Source organism: Micropterus salmoides, unplaced genomic scaffold (genome assembly GCF_014851395.1).
Source record: "Micropterus salmoides isolate LMB-PRFRI ecotype aquatic unplaced genomic scaffold, ASM1485139v1 Ms_hic_scaffold_8, whole genome shotgun sequence".
Classification (NCBI taxonomy): domain Eukaryota; kingdom Metazoa; phylum Chordata; class Actinopteri; order Centrarchiformes; family Centrarchidae; genus Micropterus; species Micropterus salmoides.
The window spans coordinates 4221708-4240985 of NW_024044570.1; the positions used below are offsets into that span (position 1 = coordinate 4221708).

General features: G+C 38.2%; 1 protein-coding gene and 1 pseudogene across 1 annotated transcript; both read left to right on the forward strand.

Moving 5' to 3' along the window:
* The first annotated feature begins 1667 nt into the window (after positions 1-1667).
* LOC119893217 (troponin I, fast skeletal muscle-like) lies at positions 1668-9228 on the forward strand. The gene is made up of 7 exons (XM_038705215.1): positions 1668-1770; positions 3248-3280; positions 3829-3865; positions 5790-5918; positions 7419-7508; positions 8779-8952; positions 9046-9228. The coding sequence occupies exons 2-7, from the start codon at positions 3273-3275 to the stop codon at positions 9121-9123; spliced, it is 516 nt and encodes a 171-aa protein (XP_038561143.1). The 5' UTR covers positions 1668-1770; positions 3248-3272; the 3' UTR covers positions 9124-9228.
* Positions 9229-12156: 2928 nt separating this feature from the next.
* On the forward strand, positions 12157-19018 carry LOC119893216 (annotated as a pseudogene).
* Positions 19019-19278: the final 260 nt, after the last annotated feature.

The window sequence follows — 19278 nt, forward strand, 5'->3', positions numbered from 1 at the left end:
GCATTTCTTTCATAACTCGCAGTGTAACGGTATCCACTTGGAAAATCTGCTGTCCTGCCTACCTGAAATCATGCCCGCATATTTTTATATCACAAGTGTTAATATGAGAGGGCCATCTGCGGCCAGAGAAAGGTCTGGAAGCATGTCTCAGGGCTGCTCCGTTGCTCAGATCCACAATCCAAGATGAAACGCTAACCGGGCCAGCCGGCTATTGCGTGATATTTATAGACGGCAGAAAGGCGAGCTTGCTAAGCACTTTATTTGGAGCAATAGTTAAAAGTGATATCAAAGTTTGACTGGTAGTTTCTCTCTTTTTAATTTGTTTGTGAACTCACAGGAGTCTGGACGCTGCTGGTTGGTTGCAACCTTTGTTTTCAATATTCAGGGAAATCCAAGATGGCCTTTTTTAAGCAGCTTTGCTGTGTTGTTGTTTTTTTTAATGCCCTGTAAAGTTATCAATGAGGAACTTTTACCACAATTAAGACAACGCTGTTCATCAGAGGGGTAAAAGCCGCCAGCTGTTGACTCGGATCATCGCAACACTTCGGTTCTTGTGATCCATTGTCTAAATTCAGGTAACAGGGAACCGGCTGCTTAGATATATCTAAAAGTAACCGGTAACAGCAGACATTAGCAACATTTAGGACTTTATTTCAGTCTACTGAGGATTAAATTACATTTTCATAGGAGTTACTTATTTCAGGCCCATCACAACTGGATAAAAAAAAGCTTTAAAATGGTCATCAGACTTGGTTCTTCATTAGCATGCCTACCAACCTCTAGCCTCGTCAGGTGTCAGGCAGCTGTGGAGAAGGAGGCTGTGCTGGTAATTTCCTCAGGGGAAACCTCTCTGTGCTGAAACTCCACAGCTGAAATACGTAAGCGGAGGCGACTGCGAGGAGACGCTGGGGTTTGAGTTCTTGCCAACTTTAAAGGATGAGTCCTTCGTGAGATACCTGAGGCGTTCCTGTTTCTGATGTTGACTCAGTTAATAAGCCCTTTTTTTTTGACACATTCCACAAAGGACCAACAAAAAAACAGCTGACAAATCACGAAATGTGATGCAAACTACCCGCAAGAATGCAAAGCTGAAGCTGGCGTCCGATTTGTGACTTTTCAAAAATAACTGAAAGGTTTTCTGGACTCTCTCCATAAATCTAGTCCAAGTTTGACAAGTTTAACTAAAACAGGTTTTGATCCAGAACTAGATTTCTCTGTTTTAATGCTGCCTACACAGGGAAAACCAGCCAATCATCCTTTTTTTTATTTGTTAAAAACAACCTTAAGGCTGTAAATATGATTCCTAGAACATGTTTGACCATTTAAAGTGGAGCAGAGAATCAACAGATTTTCCTCTTAACCTGTGAACTGGAAGTCAGCCTGAGCTAGAGATTTCAGACGGATAATCACAAGACACAAACAGCCCCCAAATCATATAATCGACTGTACTGTCACATTGCTTTTATCAGTCTCACCTTCATCTGGCTAAACATTTGGACTCTGGCGGTTTTATAGTCCTTTTCCGCCCTTTTATAGCGTCCGGGTGGCACAGTCCTAAAGTCATATCAGGCTCCTCCTTGGCGATGCCTGATTTACAGGCAGACGATGATGATATTTCTGGAGCTTGCCGGCCGATTGGTCTAAGGATCCTGCATTTCCATAAACAGGAGCTCCATATCCATGTCCAAGCCCTCATATATAAACACCCCAGGGATGATTTCTTCCCACTGCCCCTGGCCACTGCTGCCTTCCTCTTCTGTCTCGTCCTAGGTGAGGCCAGTTTTTTCCTCCTCCACTACCTCTCTGCATGCCTCAAGTGGAGCTGGTAAACAGATACAAAGCAGCTGAGTGGAGTCAGTTAGTCTTTTTTGGCGAGTCCTGATGGTGAAGTGCTAAAGTGATGAAGTCCTGACCTCTGGGGTTTGTTAATAAGTGAAGAGAAATGTGATCCAGGGTGAAGCAGAGGGCTGAATACTGCGGGAGAAGATCTGAAGATTGGGTGTGGAAACAACGCTGCACAGAGATTTTAACGAACCGGGGACGTGAGATGCTGATTAGTTTGCTTATAACTTCTGCTAAAGATTTATATTTGTACATTTCTCATTTTTGAAGCATTTGGCTGTTTTGGAAAGTTTAGAAATTTGATAGATTCTAAGACTGATTGCAAGATTTCATTGTGTTTCTTTTGGAATCGTTTGTAAAGTTTAGAAATTAGGTTTCTGATATCTGCTCTTTGGATGCTCGGTATCTTTCGGGGTTTTGAGAGAAGATGATGAGATTTTATTGTTTTAAAAAGTATGCTGCAAAAATATGAATGTAAGCAGGTGGTTTGGTGTCAACTGGTGAAATTTCTATCCCGGTTCGGTTTGTCTTCTTGTTTCAGAAATTTTCTTAAAATTTTGAGTCAGTGTCTTAAAAGAGAGAGATTGATTAAATGGTATAAAAAAAGTTGAGTTTTAGTGGAAGCAGTTAAACTAGCGTCTCATTGCTTGGACTTACTCACACAATTATTTTCTTATGACAAAGCTTTTGGCTGGTTTGGAGTTTAGAAATGTCAACCCTGCATTTTTTTTTTTTTTTTTTTTTTTTTACAGTGCATTGTCATTTCATAGCATTTGATTTCAAAGGATTTGATATCTTTTCCCTGCACCTGCATTTTTTGAGCTTTCTTCTGGATATTTAGGAGATATTGTTAATCTGAGAAAAAAACAAAACATTTTCATTATTTTCAGTGTTTGTACACTGTAAATGGAAGTTTTGTTAAGTCCTAAGTCTGCATGTGTGGTGAGATCTTTCAAGTTTGTTGGAAAGATCCTGACTTAATGAGATGGAAACTAAAACCTTGAATTATTTATAGTAAATAAATAACTTGAAATTTGATTCTGGGACTGGGCGACTTGTTAAGACAGATTTGTTCTTGCAATGTGTGACTGGTTGTGTATTGACAGCCGGGGGTGTTGGAAGCTAACACGCCGCCGCAGCACATTTCTTCTCTGCGAAAGGAATTGCAGTGTTAACTCCCAGAGGATATTTAGTTTTGAACACCTGTAAAGGAGCTTATTGGGGCGTCAGAGCCGACACTTGACCCCAAACTCCAAACTTAGCTCTGTCACCACTCAGCTGCTCATCAACTGTTTTTAATAGATCACATTTCATACAAAGGATGGTCTCTGGTATTTAAGCAGAGAGCAGATAACCGCATCGTTTATTCTCCCTCGTCTCAGTGAGTTTTTCTTCTGTTTCACAGGTTGTGAAGAAAAGAAACCGCCAACATGTCTGAGTAAGTGTTGCTTCTCGATTATTATTGATTGATTTTTAATGCTGGAAAAAGATATTTTACTGAAAAAAAAAATCGTTTTCAGAGTATTTTTTCAATCCAACCCCAAAAATCACAGTGTTAAAATGTTTGCAAGTAACATTCCTGCTTTCAAAGTTTGTATTTAAGTTAAGAAGTCTGGGGAATGTAGGCCTTTTATATTTGTTGGAGAAGAAAAAGAAAGATAGGAAAGAATGAAATAAGGATGGAAATAAAGAAAAATAAGAAGGAAAGACACAAGGTAAGAAAATTAAATGACAGAAATTAATGAAGAAGGAAAGAAAGAAGGTGGGAAGGAAGTACAGAAAGACATGAAAGAAGGAAGAAAAGATGGTGAGAAGGAAATGAGGAAAGAAAGCGTAAGGACTGAAAGATGTAAAACCTGAACTTCCACCTCCACTAACATCATGATACTTTAATGAAGAACAGATCACTAAACATCAATGAAAAGAGAAAATAACCGTTTATTGAATGAGCGTATTTAAAGACGATGTTGTTTGTGATCTTTACAGAAAAAAGATGACCTCGAGCCGCAAGCATCATCTGAAGGTACGACCGAGTCTGTTGTTCATTTTCTATCTGAGCTCGATCGATTGGTATCCAGCGACCAATGGATATGTTAATAATCATATGTTATGAAGACGTTTCTGACTAAAGGGAAGCACAGAACATTTAGAGTCATTGTCAGGAAGTTATTACTCTGCTGAACCAACACATTTGTTTGGTTAAGGACCAATAAGTCACTTTTTAAATCACTGTAATGGTGCGTAGTTTTATAAGAATGCAAATGTTTTAATTTCTGTTGCAGAAAATTCAGCCTGTCAAACATATTACTCTAGGTGATTTTTCTTTACAGTTGTGATGATTGATTTTTTTGTGGCAGTACTGCAGTTAATGACCGCTGTTGTTTATCTGTTAGTGAAGTGTTGGATTTGTGTTTTGGGCAGAAAGTCTGCTGTTGGCTGTCACAGGAGAGGACTGTTCATATTGTCTGATTTCATATTGAGCTGCTCATGTTCATGTTCAGCCCAGCTGTCAGAGCAGGCAGAGACAGCTGAGGCAGTTTATAGGTCTGAGGCGCCACCTGCTGGTCAAAACTGTCAAACACGCAAACTCACAACATCAAGCTTCACCTTCAGCGAAACTACAAATTCACCATGGACAGGTGCCAATAATAATAAGTACAAAGAAACATAAACTGCACACTGCCGTGAATTCAATAAATATATGAGGACAAAATAAAAGGAGTAACTTTACAGAAAGCTAGGCAACACGATCCCACTCATATTTCAAAAAAAAAAAAAAAACTGATTTTATTAATTTTTTACTAAAAGATTGAAAAGACAAATTCTATTCTAAAAGGTTCAAATGATTGAAGGAGCCTTAAGAACTTGTATGTATGTGGTATTTTCCCAATAAAATTATTAATTTGACAATCTCTTTATTTTATTTTATCTTCATAGTACAGTATTAAATCTTTGGCTTTGAGTTTAAATGAATGGTTTCGCACCATGACTTTGGTGTAAAGCTGGGGTAAGCCGTGTATTTCAGAAGCATTTTTGTTGTGTTAGTTGAAAATCTTTTTAAATCCCTACAGCAATCAGTAAATCAAATGCTCTGACACAAAATGAAAGATATCCGGCATCTGTGGCTGTCGCAGGACTGTAAATAGTCCAGCCAATGAATGAAACCGGGGAAAAAAGAAAGGAATACTTGAAAGGCGCTCGACCTCATGTCCCCTGGTTTTGTTTTTTTCTGTTGCACTGCCTCAGCTGTGATTTCAGTCACAGAGTTTATTTGGCTCATCAGTAGAGAAATTTATTCTGGAATTAGAAGAATTACTATTATTATTACGCAGTTTGAGCCGCAGCACGGCTGTCAGCTGCAGAAAATGTTCAGTAAATACTAAAAAGATCTAAATCTAAATGTGGTCTAAATGTTTTGGCATGTTTTGAGTTATTTTTTCATGGTGATTTAGATGATAAAGTGCCAGCTGGTGTCTGTGATGATGGAACATCATCAGCTGGAAGCTTTGACTGGATCATATGTTTGTTGATAAGTGAATTATTTTCTATCGTCTTGTTTTATCATTGTTAGTGATTCAGTGTTTTAACTCTTACTGGCTCAGGAGCAGGAGGTCGATGTCAATTGTGATGTTGTTAAGTTGAATTAAATGAAGTAGAATATTCTTTGATTTACTTTCATCAAGATAAAAAGCAGCAAGCAGGAGTGCAGAAGAAAAATACTAAAAATAAACACTAACCTATTGTAAACGTGCTGAATTTTACATATGAAAAACATCTTTTCATCATCTGTTTGCATTTTAGTGCAAAGATCACAACAAAGCTTTTACCTTGAAATCCCCACAAATAAGCCTTAAACCTGCCAAACGACTGAATAAAACCATTTCAAGAACCTTTACTGCAGTGTTTTGTTGTATTGACTGTCGACTCTCGCTCGATCTGTCCTGCAGAGTTTGATGCTGTCGATCGCGGCAAACTGGATTGAACAGGAGAAAAAGGACCTCACCGTCGCCAAGGCAGCCTACATGGCAGAACATTGCCCCGCCCCCTCCCTGAGCGGCGACCAGGCCGCCCTCATGGTGAGAGAATCAATTTAGAGTTGCTGGATGTGCTGGAGACAAAAAGCACTCATCATTTCTTGACTGGAATTATCCTAAACGTGAGCTATTTAGCCTATTATCCCAAAAACCTGACCTGACTGACCTTCTTGATCTCATTTATGTTGATACTTTTATTTGACTAAAATTTGTTAATAAACAAAAAGTACAGCTTAGTTTTGCAGGTCTTTGGTCATTAAATAAAGTATTTTGGCATGATGATGGCGCTAAATGAAAAATGAAGGGTTTACCAAAGTGATTCTGAGGGGAACATGAATATCTAAACCACATTTCAACACAATTCATCCAATACTCAGATATATTTCTGTCTCGAGCAAAGTGGTGGACCAACAGTGTGACACTGCCTGAAGATAGTTTAATATTTGACGTTCATCTGTTTTCACGGTCAGTTTTTCCTTAATTATGCACATCGCAAGTCAGAAACTTCAATAGCTGCCACATTTATGAACACACTGACATCAAGTTACCTCTTTTCCCTCAAAAGGGTACATGACCAACGACAAGCATTTTTACCCTCTTAAGGACACATCCGCACTTTTCTTTCTCTGTGTGTATGCAATTATAACCCTTATGCATTTTATTTGTACCTCTAGCAACATGATGTGCTTCAATTCTTTTATTGCTCAGTTACTGCTATTTTTGCTTCTTTTTGTCTAAAAGTTTAGTGTTGAACATTTTAAAATTGGAGTTCCCATCTCCCACAGAAACCTCTGCTCTGAACTGTCTGAAAACCGCACGTTTTGTAGTCCAGGCTTTTCATCCGCTGTGACGTCACAAGGAAACACGTGTCATAATGCGTGCCTAGCGGTTAGTCCGACACGCCCTCAAAAACACTGTGGAAAAACACTGAGCTGCAGCACACAGCTCTCCTCGCCCTTCCAAACACTAGCTACCCTCCAGGCAGTCAGGAAGTTGTTCCTGTCATGTAGAGACTAGCTCGGTTAAAAAAAATTAATAACTCACCACTCTGAAACTCTTGCTCCAGTCCATGTTGCCAAGCTGGTAAGGGGAACATATACAGCTGAACCGATGCCTAACTCTGCTCCTGATTGGCTAGTAGTCCTTAACTAGGAACTGGGCATGTGTAACTCCCAGCAAAGATCTTGTAGAGACAAGATGCATCACTCCATAGCTAAAATGGAGCATTCAACACAGGGTGAAAAGAGGAGCTGCAATAATGTGCAGTCATTTTTGAAAATGAAACCATGTAAACCTGTTCTGGTACAACCCTTAAATAAAATGATGAACCTGGAAATGAGCATAATGTGACCTCTTTAAAATAAATAAACACCAAATGGAGTTTGTTTACCTTATTTTGCAAACAAAAAAAACATTGAATAACAGCTTGGATGAAGGGATTTTTTTTCTTAATGTATTGATAGCTTATTTATAGTCAAGCTATATATGGATTTTTTAACTTTTACTTGAGTAAGTAAACATCACATCTGTCTGTGTCTTTAGGAAACCTGCAAAAAGCTGCACTCCCTCCTCGACAAAGTGGATGAAGAGAGGTACGACCTGGAGGTCAAAGTGGGCAAGGCTAATAAAGAGGTACACCTCCTCCATCTTTTCTCAAAACACCTGCAAAGGTTTCCTGAGCCTTTAATCTCTCAGTGTGGTTCTGGTGCTAACGATGCACTTTTCCACGCATTTTGTGAGATGCGTATGCCTGGTGCACGCTAGAGGATTTTCAAATCTTAACGTGGAATACCACACACATAACGACAGAATTTTAATCATACTTTTAATCTCAAGAACGCAGCAGACGATTCACTCAGACACAGAACCACACTCTCTGCGTTTATACTGAGCGGTTTTAGAGTGGTGGTGGTTCCGAGGCCTCGGGATCTCACAGAAACGTGATCTAATGTGACTTCAGACATAAAAAAAATGGAGGCAGACTGTCGTCGTCAGCAGGTTGCACTTAATATAGAGAATATAACTGTGGATGAACTGTAGGCTGAGAAGAGGGAATCAGTAGCGCAAACAAATACACAACACGTTGGTACGCTTACCTCAGCTCGCTCTCGTTGGCTGTTCTGGGTTTCTGATCGGAGGCACCCCGATTTCATATCATAAATATCAAACATGTTTGTTCCTCCGATCTAGTCGGCAACCTTAAGATAAAAACCCCTCACACTACAGGATCATTTATCCGAATATCTGTTCCAACCAGTCTCAGATTGGGAACGCCCCATGATTGTCAGGAGGGTGAATCGGCCCCAAAATCGTCCCAATTATTCTCTAGTGTGCGGCCACCATTAGTCAACATTTAGTCAGCATGCAGACTGTGGTGGTGGTTGCTCAAAGCTGTTAAATTAACATGCGCCATGTCAATATTACGTGACCTTTCAAAGGTCATGCTCTCTGTTAGTTTGTTTCTTTGCCGACCAACATTACAAACATAAATGCGTCACGTAGTAGCTTTAAAATAAGACACTAAAGACCAAAATCAACATGTATTTTCTGACTTCTTGTCTGTGGTTCTGAGCTCCAACCCCACTGGTTCCCACCGAAGACGTAAATCTTTAAAAGCTCACAAAAGGCTCATTAATTTCCTTAAACAGTTGTTAGTGTAAAACTGTAATAGTGCATGTGTTGGGGACTATTTTCAGCTGCGGATGAATCCACGTGTGGCGCAGTAGTGAGTGTTTGTATGTAGGACTGAGTCAGAAATAAACTACAGTGTGCGTGCAACAATGGAGCTTGGGTTTGAGTCTGAACATGAGATTTGTGGACAAAAAGAAAAACAGAATTTCATCAGACTGATGTTTCATACTAAGCCAACGCCTCTCCTGTTGTCTGCTTTGGTCTCTCTCAGATTGAAGACCTGAAGATCAAAGTGGTCGATCTGGCCGGAGTGAAGAAACCCGCTCTGAAGAGAGTGCGTATGTCCGCTGACGCCATGCTGAAAGCTCTGCTCGGCTCCAAACACACGGTCAACATGGACCTGAGGGCCAACCTGAAGCAGGTCAAGAAGGAGGTGAAAGAGGAGGTGAGTCTTTACAGGAAGGCAACCACGCAGGTACAAAGAGCGGAAACAGATTCTGTGGACACTTTTTGACTGTGGACTGTTTGTGTCTTGCAGTCTACAGAGACGGTGGGCGACTGGCGTAAGAACATTGAGGACAAGGCTGACAGGAAGAAGATGTTCGAGACCGCCTAAAGGAATTTAACTCCACTCCTGTAGTTTCTCTGGGCTGTTGGGACTTTTTATGGAATTTTTCGTTGAATTGAAATACGTTTACTTTCATTAAATTTGTCACATTCAGCTTTGTCTGTCATTGTACATTTGTATAGTGAGTGGTTTAGATAAGAACCCCCCCCCTTAATTTCACACTTCTCTTCAATATCAGACTTTTATTCTGTAGTATTACTTCCTGTCTTTATCTGTGCTGATGTTCACTTTTGACAACTTCCTCTGCTCTTAGTGTTTTTTTTTATAATAAATGTGTTTTGTTTCCTACATACTGCTGTCATGAGGTATTCTGTCTTTGACTCAGTGACGCACAACACTGCAGACGAAGCCGATGACACACCTTAATGTAATTTGGTCTTAAAAACAGAAGGCCGACATTTAGCTTGTTTCTCTCGTTTGTTTTGGTCAAACATTAAAGAAAAACTTGAGCCGAAACAGAACTAGTGTTTGTTTTTAGGTGTATTAATATGAATTCATTGACCCAAAGTTAATATCTGCTGTAACAAAAGACGTCATCAATTAATTCAATCAGGAAGCAAAGAAACCGAAACTGAGGACTCAGTTTTACATATGAGTCACCATGCAGCAGCAGATTAAAGCTGTGTTTGAAGGTTTGAGCTCCAACGAGGTCGTGTTGTGCTCTTTGCGGTGCTGTGCACGTCAGTGAGGGTCGGAGACACAATATCCATGTTTACATATTTATATATTATATTTTTTTGTATATTTTAAGTGTTGAGGGAGCTGTGAAAAGTGAATGTTGGCCGGCTCTTGTGTAATTCACATGTAAAGAAAATTTATTTAGTTCACATGATAATTTAATTCATCTTTAATGGTCGAAACTCAAAGGTCACTTATTAGCTTTTCCAGAGCTTTCCTGCCACCTATTCTGACCCCCTCAATAATCTCATGTTTTCACATGATCAGAGTTTTGTACTTCCATGTGAAAACACCTGAGGCGAAAAACTGAACTTTGTGTTATCACAGGTATGTTTTTAAATTTAAATCTACACATATTCTTAATTTGATTTACTTGTCTTTACCAAAACAAATTTTAGTTTTTTGTTTGTTGTTTTTTACCACAAAGCTCATTTTATATTCTGTAGGAAATACAAACAGCTTAAATTTAATTTAACGCTTTAAAGTTCCAAACTTTAACAAACACTTATGGAAACACAGTGACTTTCTCCTCTTTTAGCATTTATAAACAGTTAAGGCATTTAATAATGGTTTATAACACTCTATAAAGTAGTTGTAAGCTGAAATAAGTAAATTTTTAAGTGTTTATTAATGTACAGTATTTGTCAACAATTATAATTTGTTATACTTGTTATTACTAGTTATTATTGTATATTGTTAAAACTGCATTTTAATACGATGTAATTTAATAACTATTTATACAGCAGCATCTACTTATGATGTCCACAGGAGAAGTTATAGATGTTTACAAATGCATCTGTAAACTACTACATTATGGTGTGTTATAAACCATTCAGTAAATGTTTGCATACTGTTGATTAATGCTAACAAGGGGCTTAAAGTCAAAACGTTGCCCCCTCACCTTCACATCTACCACATGGTGTCAGCAGAGGACTTTTTTTTGATCCATAGCTCTCTGCAAACATCTCAGGCTGGATTCAGTTTATTTTGGAAGGGAGAAGATAAAATCAGAAAATTCCTCCATCAAATTATTTATATCACAACAGTGCAGGAGGACAAAATACTGAGATGCTTTTATTTTTCATTGTATTTTCATTTTTTTTACTTGTGTGTTTTTTCGTTTTCTTTTTTTTAAAGAAAATACTTATTTCTAACTCTGTAGCTTTAATTGGAAACTTTGCCCAAACAGTATTTTTGTTAATAATATTATGAATATAGTTTTAGTTTAATACTAATGTTGTGTACTTGCTGACCAGCATGAACTCAACTGACTTCAAAGTTATATTTAAAAACATTTTTTTATGTCATTTACATTTTTACTAGAAGGTGTCTGTACCTTGTTTTTTACTGTTAAAAACATGATTGTTTCCTGATTGACCTTATTGATCAGAGTTGGACACTGTTCAGTCAAGCCGAAGGTGAGTGATATCAAAACATGGGTTTGAGGCCTAAGTGAAGTTGTTGATGTTTGTATTTAATGTTGTTTTTTCAAATTTGGCTCTCTTTTTAGTCGCTGTGTCCGTGAACTACAAAAGCACTGATTTCCAAACAGCATGCAACAAATCAGGTTAGTCTTTAAAGGTCTCTTATAATATATAAGTATTCAAGTTTTTATGTCTTATGACATTGTGTATGTTGAGAGTGGTAAAATGACATTTTGTTATTGTATTTAGAGTTTTCACATTTACAAAACTTTATTCAGACTTAACTATAATTGCATAATAATTACTTGTTTTGGACTAAACAACACAAAATAGCATCACGTCAATCTACAGGCTACATTATATTCGGCCTGTTTACGATTCTGAAAGCTGCAATATGTCCGACTTGATGCTCAGTAACATGAAAGTGCCTGAAAAAGCCACCGAACATGGACACCTCACATCAGCCAAAGACTGTCATTCAATTAATTAAACCATAATTTAACCAATTAAACGCAATGTTGACCATGTAACCATGTGATCAGCCCTGCAGTCACACAAGTTGTTGTTTTATTCTTAGCCAAAAGGCTAATCACTAAAATCAGGCTCTAAAATCATGGCGTATGCTGAATAATTACATTACATTTCACAAGATAGAGGTAGAGGAGACCAACAGAAAGCCAAATATGGACAGAAAGGGCAAACATATGTTCCTCTGTGGGAAAACAAGCTGGTTAACATATCACCAACATTGTTTATTACAATTATGTTATTATCCAGGACTTTAAGTCTTATTACAATAATTTGAGTTGAAGTCTTACATTCTTCTTTTCCAGATCTCTTTGTGTCCTGTCCCACTGAGGACTGCTGACCACCTCGGACAGACCATGCTGACCAGCAATGGAAGATTTACGAGGTGAGCAAGATGAAAGTATTTCAGGACCTCTTGTGTCCTGGTTGGTCTCAGAGTTCCTCATGGCCATAAAGAGGAACCTCTGAATCCCCGTCCAAGCACATAAATACGCCTACAGATTTAACTTTTTAGTCTGTGACTCCCTCTCTGTCCTTCTGTCAGCCTCTGCCGCCCTCCTCGTCGTCACTTTGTAGGTGAGTAACTCTTTTACTTTGTGGATTTAGTAGCGTGATGCTCAGTGGTAAAATACTTTAAACTTAGACAATGCACCTTTTGCAGCCTGTCTTGTTGATTATCATATTTATTTCTGTTTATATTCAAGTAATAACGTATTTACAATTTTGATGATGATCAAGGGATTTCTTCAGTTTGAAAAAACATTTTAAAAGAGGGTTTTGCACACTTAAATTAAAAACACAATTAAAATATGTCATTTTGGTTAATTACTTGACTACCCAAGGACCTAAATGTATCCATATTTCTTATTCTTCTTTAATTAATTGCATTAATTAGCATTGTGTCTTGAGTGGAGATCTTCTGTAAAGTTCTCAGAAACTTAAAATGACTCCGCAATTAAGGTAATGCAGGTCTGAATGACTTTTAAAATTGGCCCATTTTGGTAAATTAAACCTGAATCTGATTCAAAAGTAAGTCGGCTAAGATAAGAAAAATAGTCAAAGTATTAATAAAGTTTGGTTTTAAATGTTGGATTTTATTTTATTTAGATTTTACATGATTGAATGTTTGGACATGGATTTATGTCACGTCTCTGGTCATTGTCGACCTTTGACTCAGGCCGGAATTAGCGTTGACCTCGCACATAAATACCCTGGAACCTGCAGAGAGGCTGAAACGAGCATGGACTGACAGAAATTTGATTTAAAGTGGTTTAGATTCATTTTATCTAAAATTAAAATTATTATTTTGTCTTGTCTCTGAGAGTCCTTAAACATCTTTACATGAGATAATTTTCCTTTGTTATGTTTTGTTTGGCTTTACAGAAGACAGATATATTATTATTATTATATTATATATTATATAATAACATTTATCACAATACAATGTTATTATATGCTTTACAGGGCAAAGAGAAGGTAAAAAAAAACCCAGATCAAACGCTAAAAGGAAAATGAAGAAACAAACTTGAGCATGATAGTAAACTGCATATAGTGTATCAATAATTGATAAATGTTTTTTGAAACATTTGGAATTTAATTAGAACAAAATAAATTAATTTAATTCTAATTAAAAAATGTAATTAAACAACTAAAAAACTCAAAGAATTCAACTCAAATTTGATTAAATTAGGGGGAAATTTTTCAGCTTATCAAGTTAATTCAATAAATAATTTTTAAGCAGTGGCCAATTGGTGTCTTTAGCATAATTTAAGTCTTGTTTGTCTTTAATATGATGATAAATTGTTTTGGTATGGGACCATCCAAATAGTTAAATAGCCCTTATTGTTTTGTATTTTTGCACCTAACTTATGTTTGTTTATTTTTAACAGAGTCTGAAGCTAAAAAGAAACCAAGATGTCTGAGTAAGTATGAGTTTATTCTGTTCTGAAATATTACAGTGATCAATATTTCCAACTCAACTTAACATTAAAGGGTAACGTCTATATTTCAACCTGTTTTTGTGCATATGTGACTCATTGGTGCAACATTTTTTGAATTTGGTCCGGTATTGAGCGAGGATGCTGCACACGGCGACAGCGAAACAAGGCTGTAATCTCTGCAGGCGATTACGCCCCGTCACAGTACGTCCGCTAAAGTGCTTTCTATTATAAGTGTCACATTATGGACAGCATCCCTACAGAATTACAGAGTAAGATCTTTTTTTATAACCAGAAACATTTGCTATATTGCTCTCGTCAAAGCCACCAGACTCCCTTCACAAAAAAAAAAAATAATAATAATACATTTTATTTGATGGCGGCTTTCATGGCACTCAAGGTCACCTAACAACAAGAATCAAAAGTACATAGCATCATAAAAATAGCATAAAAACAAAAGGAAAAATAAAATTTAAAACATCAACAGTTAAAATGGGAATCGGTGTTGTACATTATTAAAATGAGTATGCTAGTTTAAAAAGATGAGTTTAGAGCGCAGTTTTAAAGTTTGTAATAGAGTCCAGGGTACGAATGTGTGGGGGGAGAGAGTTCCAGAGTTTGGGTGAAGCATAGGAGAAGGCCCTAGCACCCACTGTACTGAGATTGATGGTTGGTAGAAAACAGTACTTTTACCTTACAGAATATGGGAGTTGCTGGTCTACCGCTGCTTCGGTCAATTGGTTTGTTTATGTTATTGTGTGACTTTGCTGTTTTAAAGAGTTAAAAACAACAAAGTCACACAATAACACAAACTAAGCAGTCAGTCAGAGGTAGACCAAATAAGTAAAATTATTGTTGTCAAAGCAGTACTTTACTTGACCACAAGGCTTAAAGGCAGGGTAGGCAAGCTGCTTATAAAACGCTTTTTGTCATATTTGATGAAACTGTCTATATACACCAATACATATTAAAAAGTTAAGTGCTCTGAAAAACAGAGTATAAGTAGTAGAGTAGAGTAGAGTGTCTGTAGGCCTCTCAGGGCTGCAGTAAACACAGACGCTCGTTCTGTTCGGACCGAATGCAATGATTGGCTGGCTGACACTTACTTTCCCTCACTGCCATGGCTAACAGCCCTGCTGCTACAGGAGCTGCCCACGTGCGCACCCGCTCAGCTCTCTCCTGACAAACGAAGCGGTCAGACCAGAGCTAATATCTGCGCGGCTTTTCAACGATGGTGACAACTGAGGAACACCAAGGGGCTGAAAAGTTGCACTGTGGTCGCTTTATTTCTGCTGGACAGGTAATCTGGCTTTTATCATTTTGATGGTAATTTCTTACTTTCATCGGTAGCCAACGTAGCTACCTACTGAGCATACAGCTAACAGTAGCTACGAGTGCAGGTGTAACACCAAAATGTGTGACCTATCAGATTCTGTGACCAAAACCCAAACGATGATATTTTCCTAACCGTAACCAAGTACTTTTAGTACCTAAACCCAACCAAGTACTTTTAGTACCTAAACCCAACCAAACTGCAGCCGCTTCACATCGTCAACAAAGCCTCTGGCGCTTAACTTCCCATTGGGGTCACAGAATCTGATAGGTCACATATTTTGGTGTCACACCTGTTTAGTTATTCACCACCAAGGTTAATTGTTATACTATGTTTAACGTTACACTTATCTTAACCTTGTATCTAATTGGTTTCTTTGTTTAATATTATCTTATGTCTGCAAGCGTTTTTTGACTGTATGTTATTATCTTTGAACAAGAACTTTTACGAATGTGGCGATGTAACGTAAGTTAGCTGTGTGTTTTTGTAGTTATGAGAAAGACATATCACCGTTAGTGTACGTAAACAATGCTAGTGAAGGTCCCCAAGTATCTGCGTTTATTGTATATAAGTGTAGTTGTATATATAGTTTGGCATTGTAAATAGCTTAACCTACTGTGTGAAAACCTTTACTTTAATTGGTGCTGGTATGCGATTATTTACACTGAACAAAATTATAACGCAACACTTTTTGCCCCCATTCATCAAGAGCTGAATTCAAAGATCTAAGACTTTCTCTATGTACACAAAAGGCTTATTTCTGTCAAATATTGTTCACAAATTGTCCAAATCTGTTAGTGAGCACTTCTCCTTTGCCAAGATAATCAATCCAGGTGTGGCGTATCAAGATGCTGATCAGACAGCATGGGGATTGCACAGGTGTGCTTAGCCTGGCCAGGCCTTAGGCTGGCCACAATAAAAGGCCTTAGGCTGGCCACAATAAAAGCATGCATTACAATCACTGTCCACAAACCAGCCAGGAGAAAAGCCGATGACGCTATTCAGTATGTTGCATTAGTAGAACTCCTGTGCATTTTGTTCAATACATTTATGAGTGATGAGTCAAAAAAAATTAAACAGTATGAGGAATACAGATAGATGGTGCTGATTTATTTTTGTTCCACATTTTATGTGGAAATGGTGATTACTGTATAAGAGAACAATGTCAGGTATTGCAAACTTTTCACTAAGCTGATCCTCCTTTCTGTATTATCAGGTACAGCAAGGTGTACAACAAAAAAGTCCAGGAAGTGGAGCTTGTACTCACTGAAGGTGGAGAAGGACTTCAGTTACATCGCAGACCTCCAGAGTGCCATCCTCCTCCTCCTCCTCCTAACCTGACGTTTGTCTACTTCTGAGGAGATGCCTAGAAGCAGAACCAGGAGACCCGATGATCCCCGTCAACATGGGGTTCAGTCAGGTGTCCCTGCCCCAACTGTGTTGCTAGATACAGGAAAACGTACAACAAATGAATACGGTTGGTTTTGAAATGTGGTAATTACGTCAGAGAGGTGATTGTGATTATCAATCATCTCTACAGCAACAATACATACTACGAGTAAAGTCTGAACTGTCTTCATAATCAGTCAGGACACCTCTGGACACACCTTGTCTTTCTTTCTGTATATACTTATTTTTAATGATGTTTAATGATAAAGTTGTAGTTTTAGTAGTATATAATAACAATAAACAAGTGTTATACCACATTTGGATGTCATTATTTCAGACACAAGACATACATGTAGTTGTTTTATTGTTTATGCGGCAAGTGTAAAGAAAAGGCATTTATAATTTTCAATGATTTATTTAAAAAAAGAATGAAATATTATCCAGAACAGGGAAAATAAACATATATATTTTCTCCACCCAGTTCGTTTTCTGAAGTCAGTTTTTTTAAAACCTATCCAATATTAACATGCTAGCTTGATATTGAGCACTAACAGCCGGGTTAGTTGTTTATTTTCATAATGTTAAAGTTAGATGTTTTCTTACCCTTGATGTGAGCCGCTGTACTGCGCTCCTCTCTGCTCGTCCTCCAGCGGTGTCGGCAACGCATGTTCACATGTTTTGGGGGCGTGGCTTTGGAAGACGCCCAGAAGGGAGGGGGTGGGAGTTTCTTGGTGGTTTCTCAAACTTAACCTACCCTGCCCGTAAGTTGCAGCCCTGTTGCACAGCTGCGGACTGGATTTTTAAAAAAAATGTTCAAGGTTGAAAAATACTAAAGTTACCTTTTAACAGAAACTGCTATAATCTGGATCTGTTTTTGTTTTAAATACAAGGGAAGAAACAGTTTAACAAGTTGAACGTTGTATTAAAATAAACTTTGTTGGGAGAATTTCTGTCAGGCTCCCGGATGCTCATATTAACATCACTTTTTCGTTAATTACAGGGGAAAGAAGATGACATCGAGCCGCAGGCATCATCTTAAAGTAAGATTTATCACAATATCTATATCATCCACTAGAAAATAAATTAGATTAAGGTCCAACACATGAACACAAACACGACTTTAATGTGACCGTGATGTTGCTGTCTGTCCTTTTTGCCTTGTTGTAATAACTTATAACAAAGTTTGTCCTGCAGAGCGTTGTGCTGCAGATTGCCGCTAGCTTGCTGGAGCAGGAAGCTGTCGAACTCGCAGCTGCCAAAGAAGCTTACATGGCAGAGAATTGCCCCGCCCCCAACCTGAGCGGAGACCAGGCGGCTCTGATGGTAAAAACGCTGAAACACACATGACAGATGAAGTGATGAGGAAGATAGGTGATGTGATGAGCTGAGTTTGTGAGAAAGAACTGTTCTCTTTTCACATAAACAGGAAATCTGCAAAAAGCTGAACCAGTCCCTCGACAAGATCGATGAGGAGAGATATGATGCCGGGGCCAAAGTGGAAAAGACAAACAAGGAGGTAGAGAGTTTTCTCAGTTACAGATGCTTTAATGTAAATAGTATTTGGTTTTGAGGAAGTACAGTGGGGAATGAATTCTCTCAACTTATTTGTTAAACAGTAACTGAACCCAGATCTGTGTGAACCCTTTGATTTATAATATAAACCGAATTTTGACATTATTTGAAATGGTTGCATAATCACATCTTCATACCTAACAGACAAAATAAGTCACTTAGTCCCTTAACAACATATGAATGTTGGAAAGTACCAGCTAGTCACATGATAACGTTACACTGACTGCATTTAGCCAACATGATATTTCAGGTTAGCTTATCTGCCTGTAACTTTGTGTGTCTTTCACCAGAGATGCTCAGCAATGTCAGTGTATCTAAATGTATTGGATGATAATATAAACGGTTAGTTAGATGGGCTGAATGTTATAAATGAGATTGTTGTCACACTTTATAACAGAGGATAGCCGGGGACAGCATAACGACAGACGGAGACGACACAGATAGCCTACAGATATTAAGAGCAGGGGTTTTATTGTGTTATCTGTAATATAACGCTACAGCCTATGAGAAAGCAATACAATCTGCTGTTTAAAAATCGTTTGGCTCGTGTTGTGTGACACAAATCAGTTGTGTGATCAAGGGGATGCTGGTGTTTTTTTAGATCGCCGAGTTGAAGCTGAAGGTGGTCGACCTGGCCGGGGTGAAGAAACCCGCCCTGAAGAAAGTGCGTATGTCCGCTGACGCCATGCTCCAGGCTCTGCTGGGAGGAAAACACAAGGTGAACATGGACCTGAGAGCCAACCTGAAGCAGGTCAAGAAGGAGGTCAAAGAGGAGGTGAGACATGTCACATACATTTACTTTAGACATGCCTCACTGTAGGACGTCCATAAATGTGTTTATTCTGCTCCTTCAGAATGCCGAGGGGGTCGGTGACTGGCGTAAGAACATTGAGGACAAAGCGGGACAGGAAGAAGATGTTCGAGACTTCCTAAAGACTTTCACTCTTTTCACTGTTACCTCTGACCATTTTCATGGAATTGAAAAAAACCCGTGCCATTAAATGTTTTTTTTTTGGAATAAGGCAATGCTGTCATGCTGCAGTTTTTTCCCAGATGGTGTTTGGATGTTTAAAGGTAAAAGTTTTCTTTAGTTGGGATTTTGCCTTTTGTTTTGTTTTGTTTTTCATAACTTAACTTAAGCGACATCTAAAATTCACTTTATAATATAACCAGATTGATATTGGTGTTAATCTGAACCTAAAGATATCTTGACATACATAGAAATATCCAAATCAGAAGAAGCTGCTTCCAGGGACAAGATGTCACTTTAACTTAAAACCAC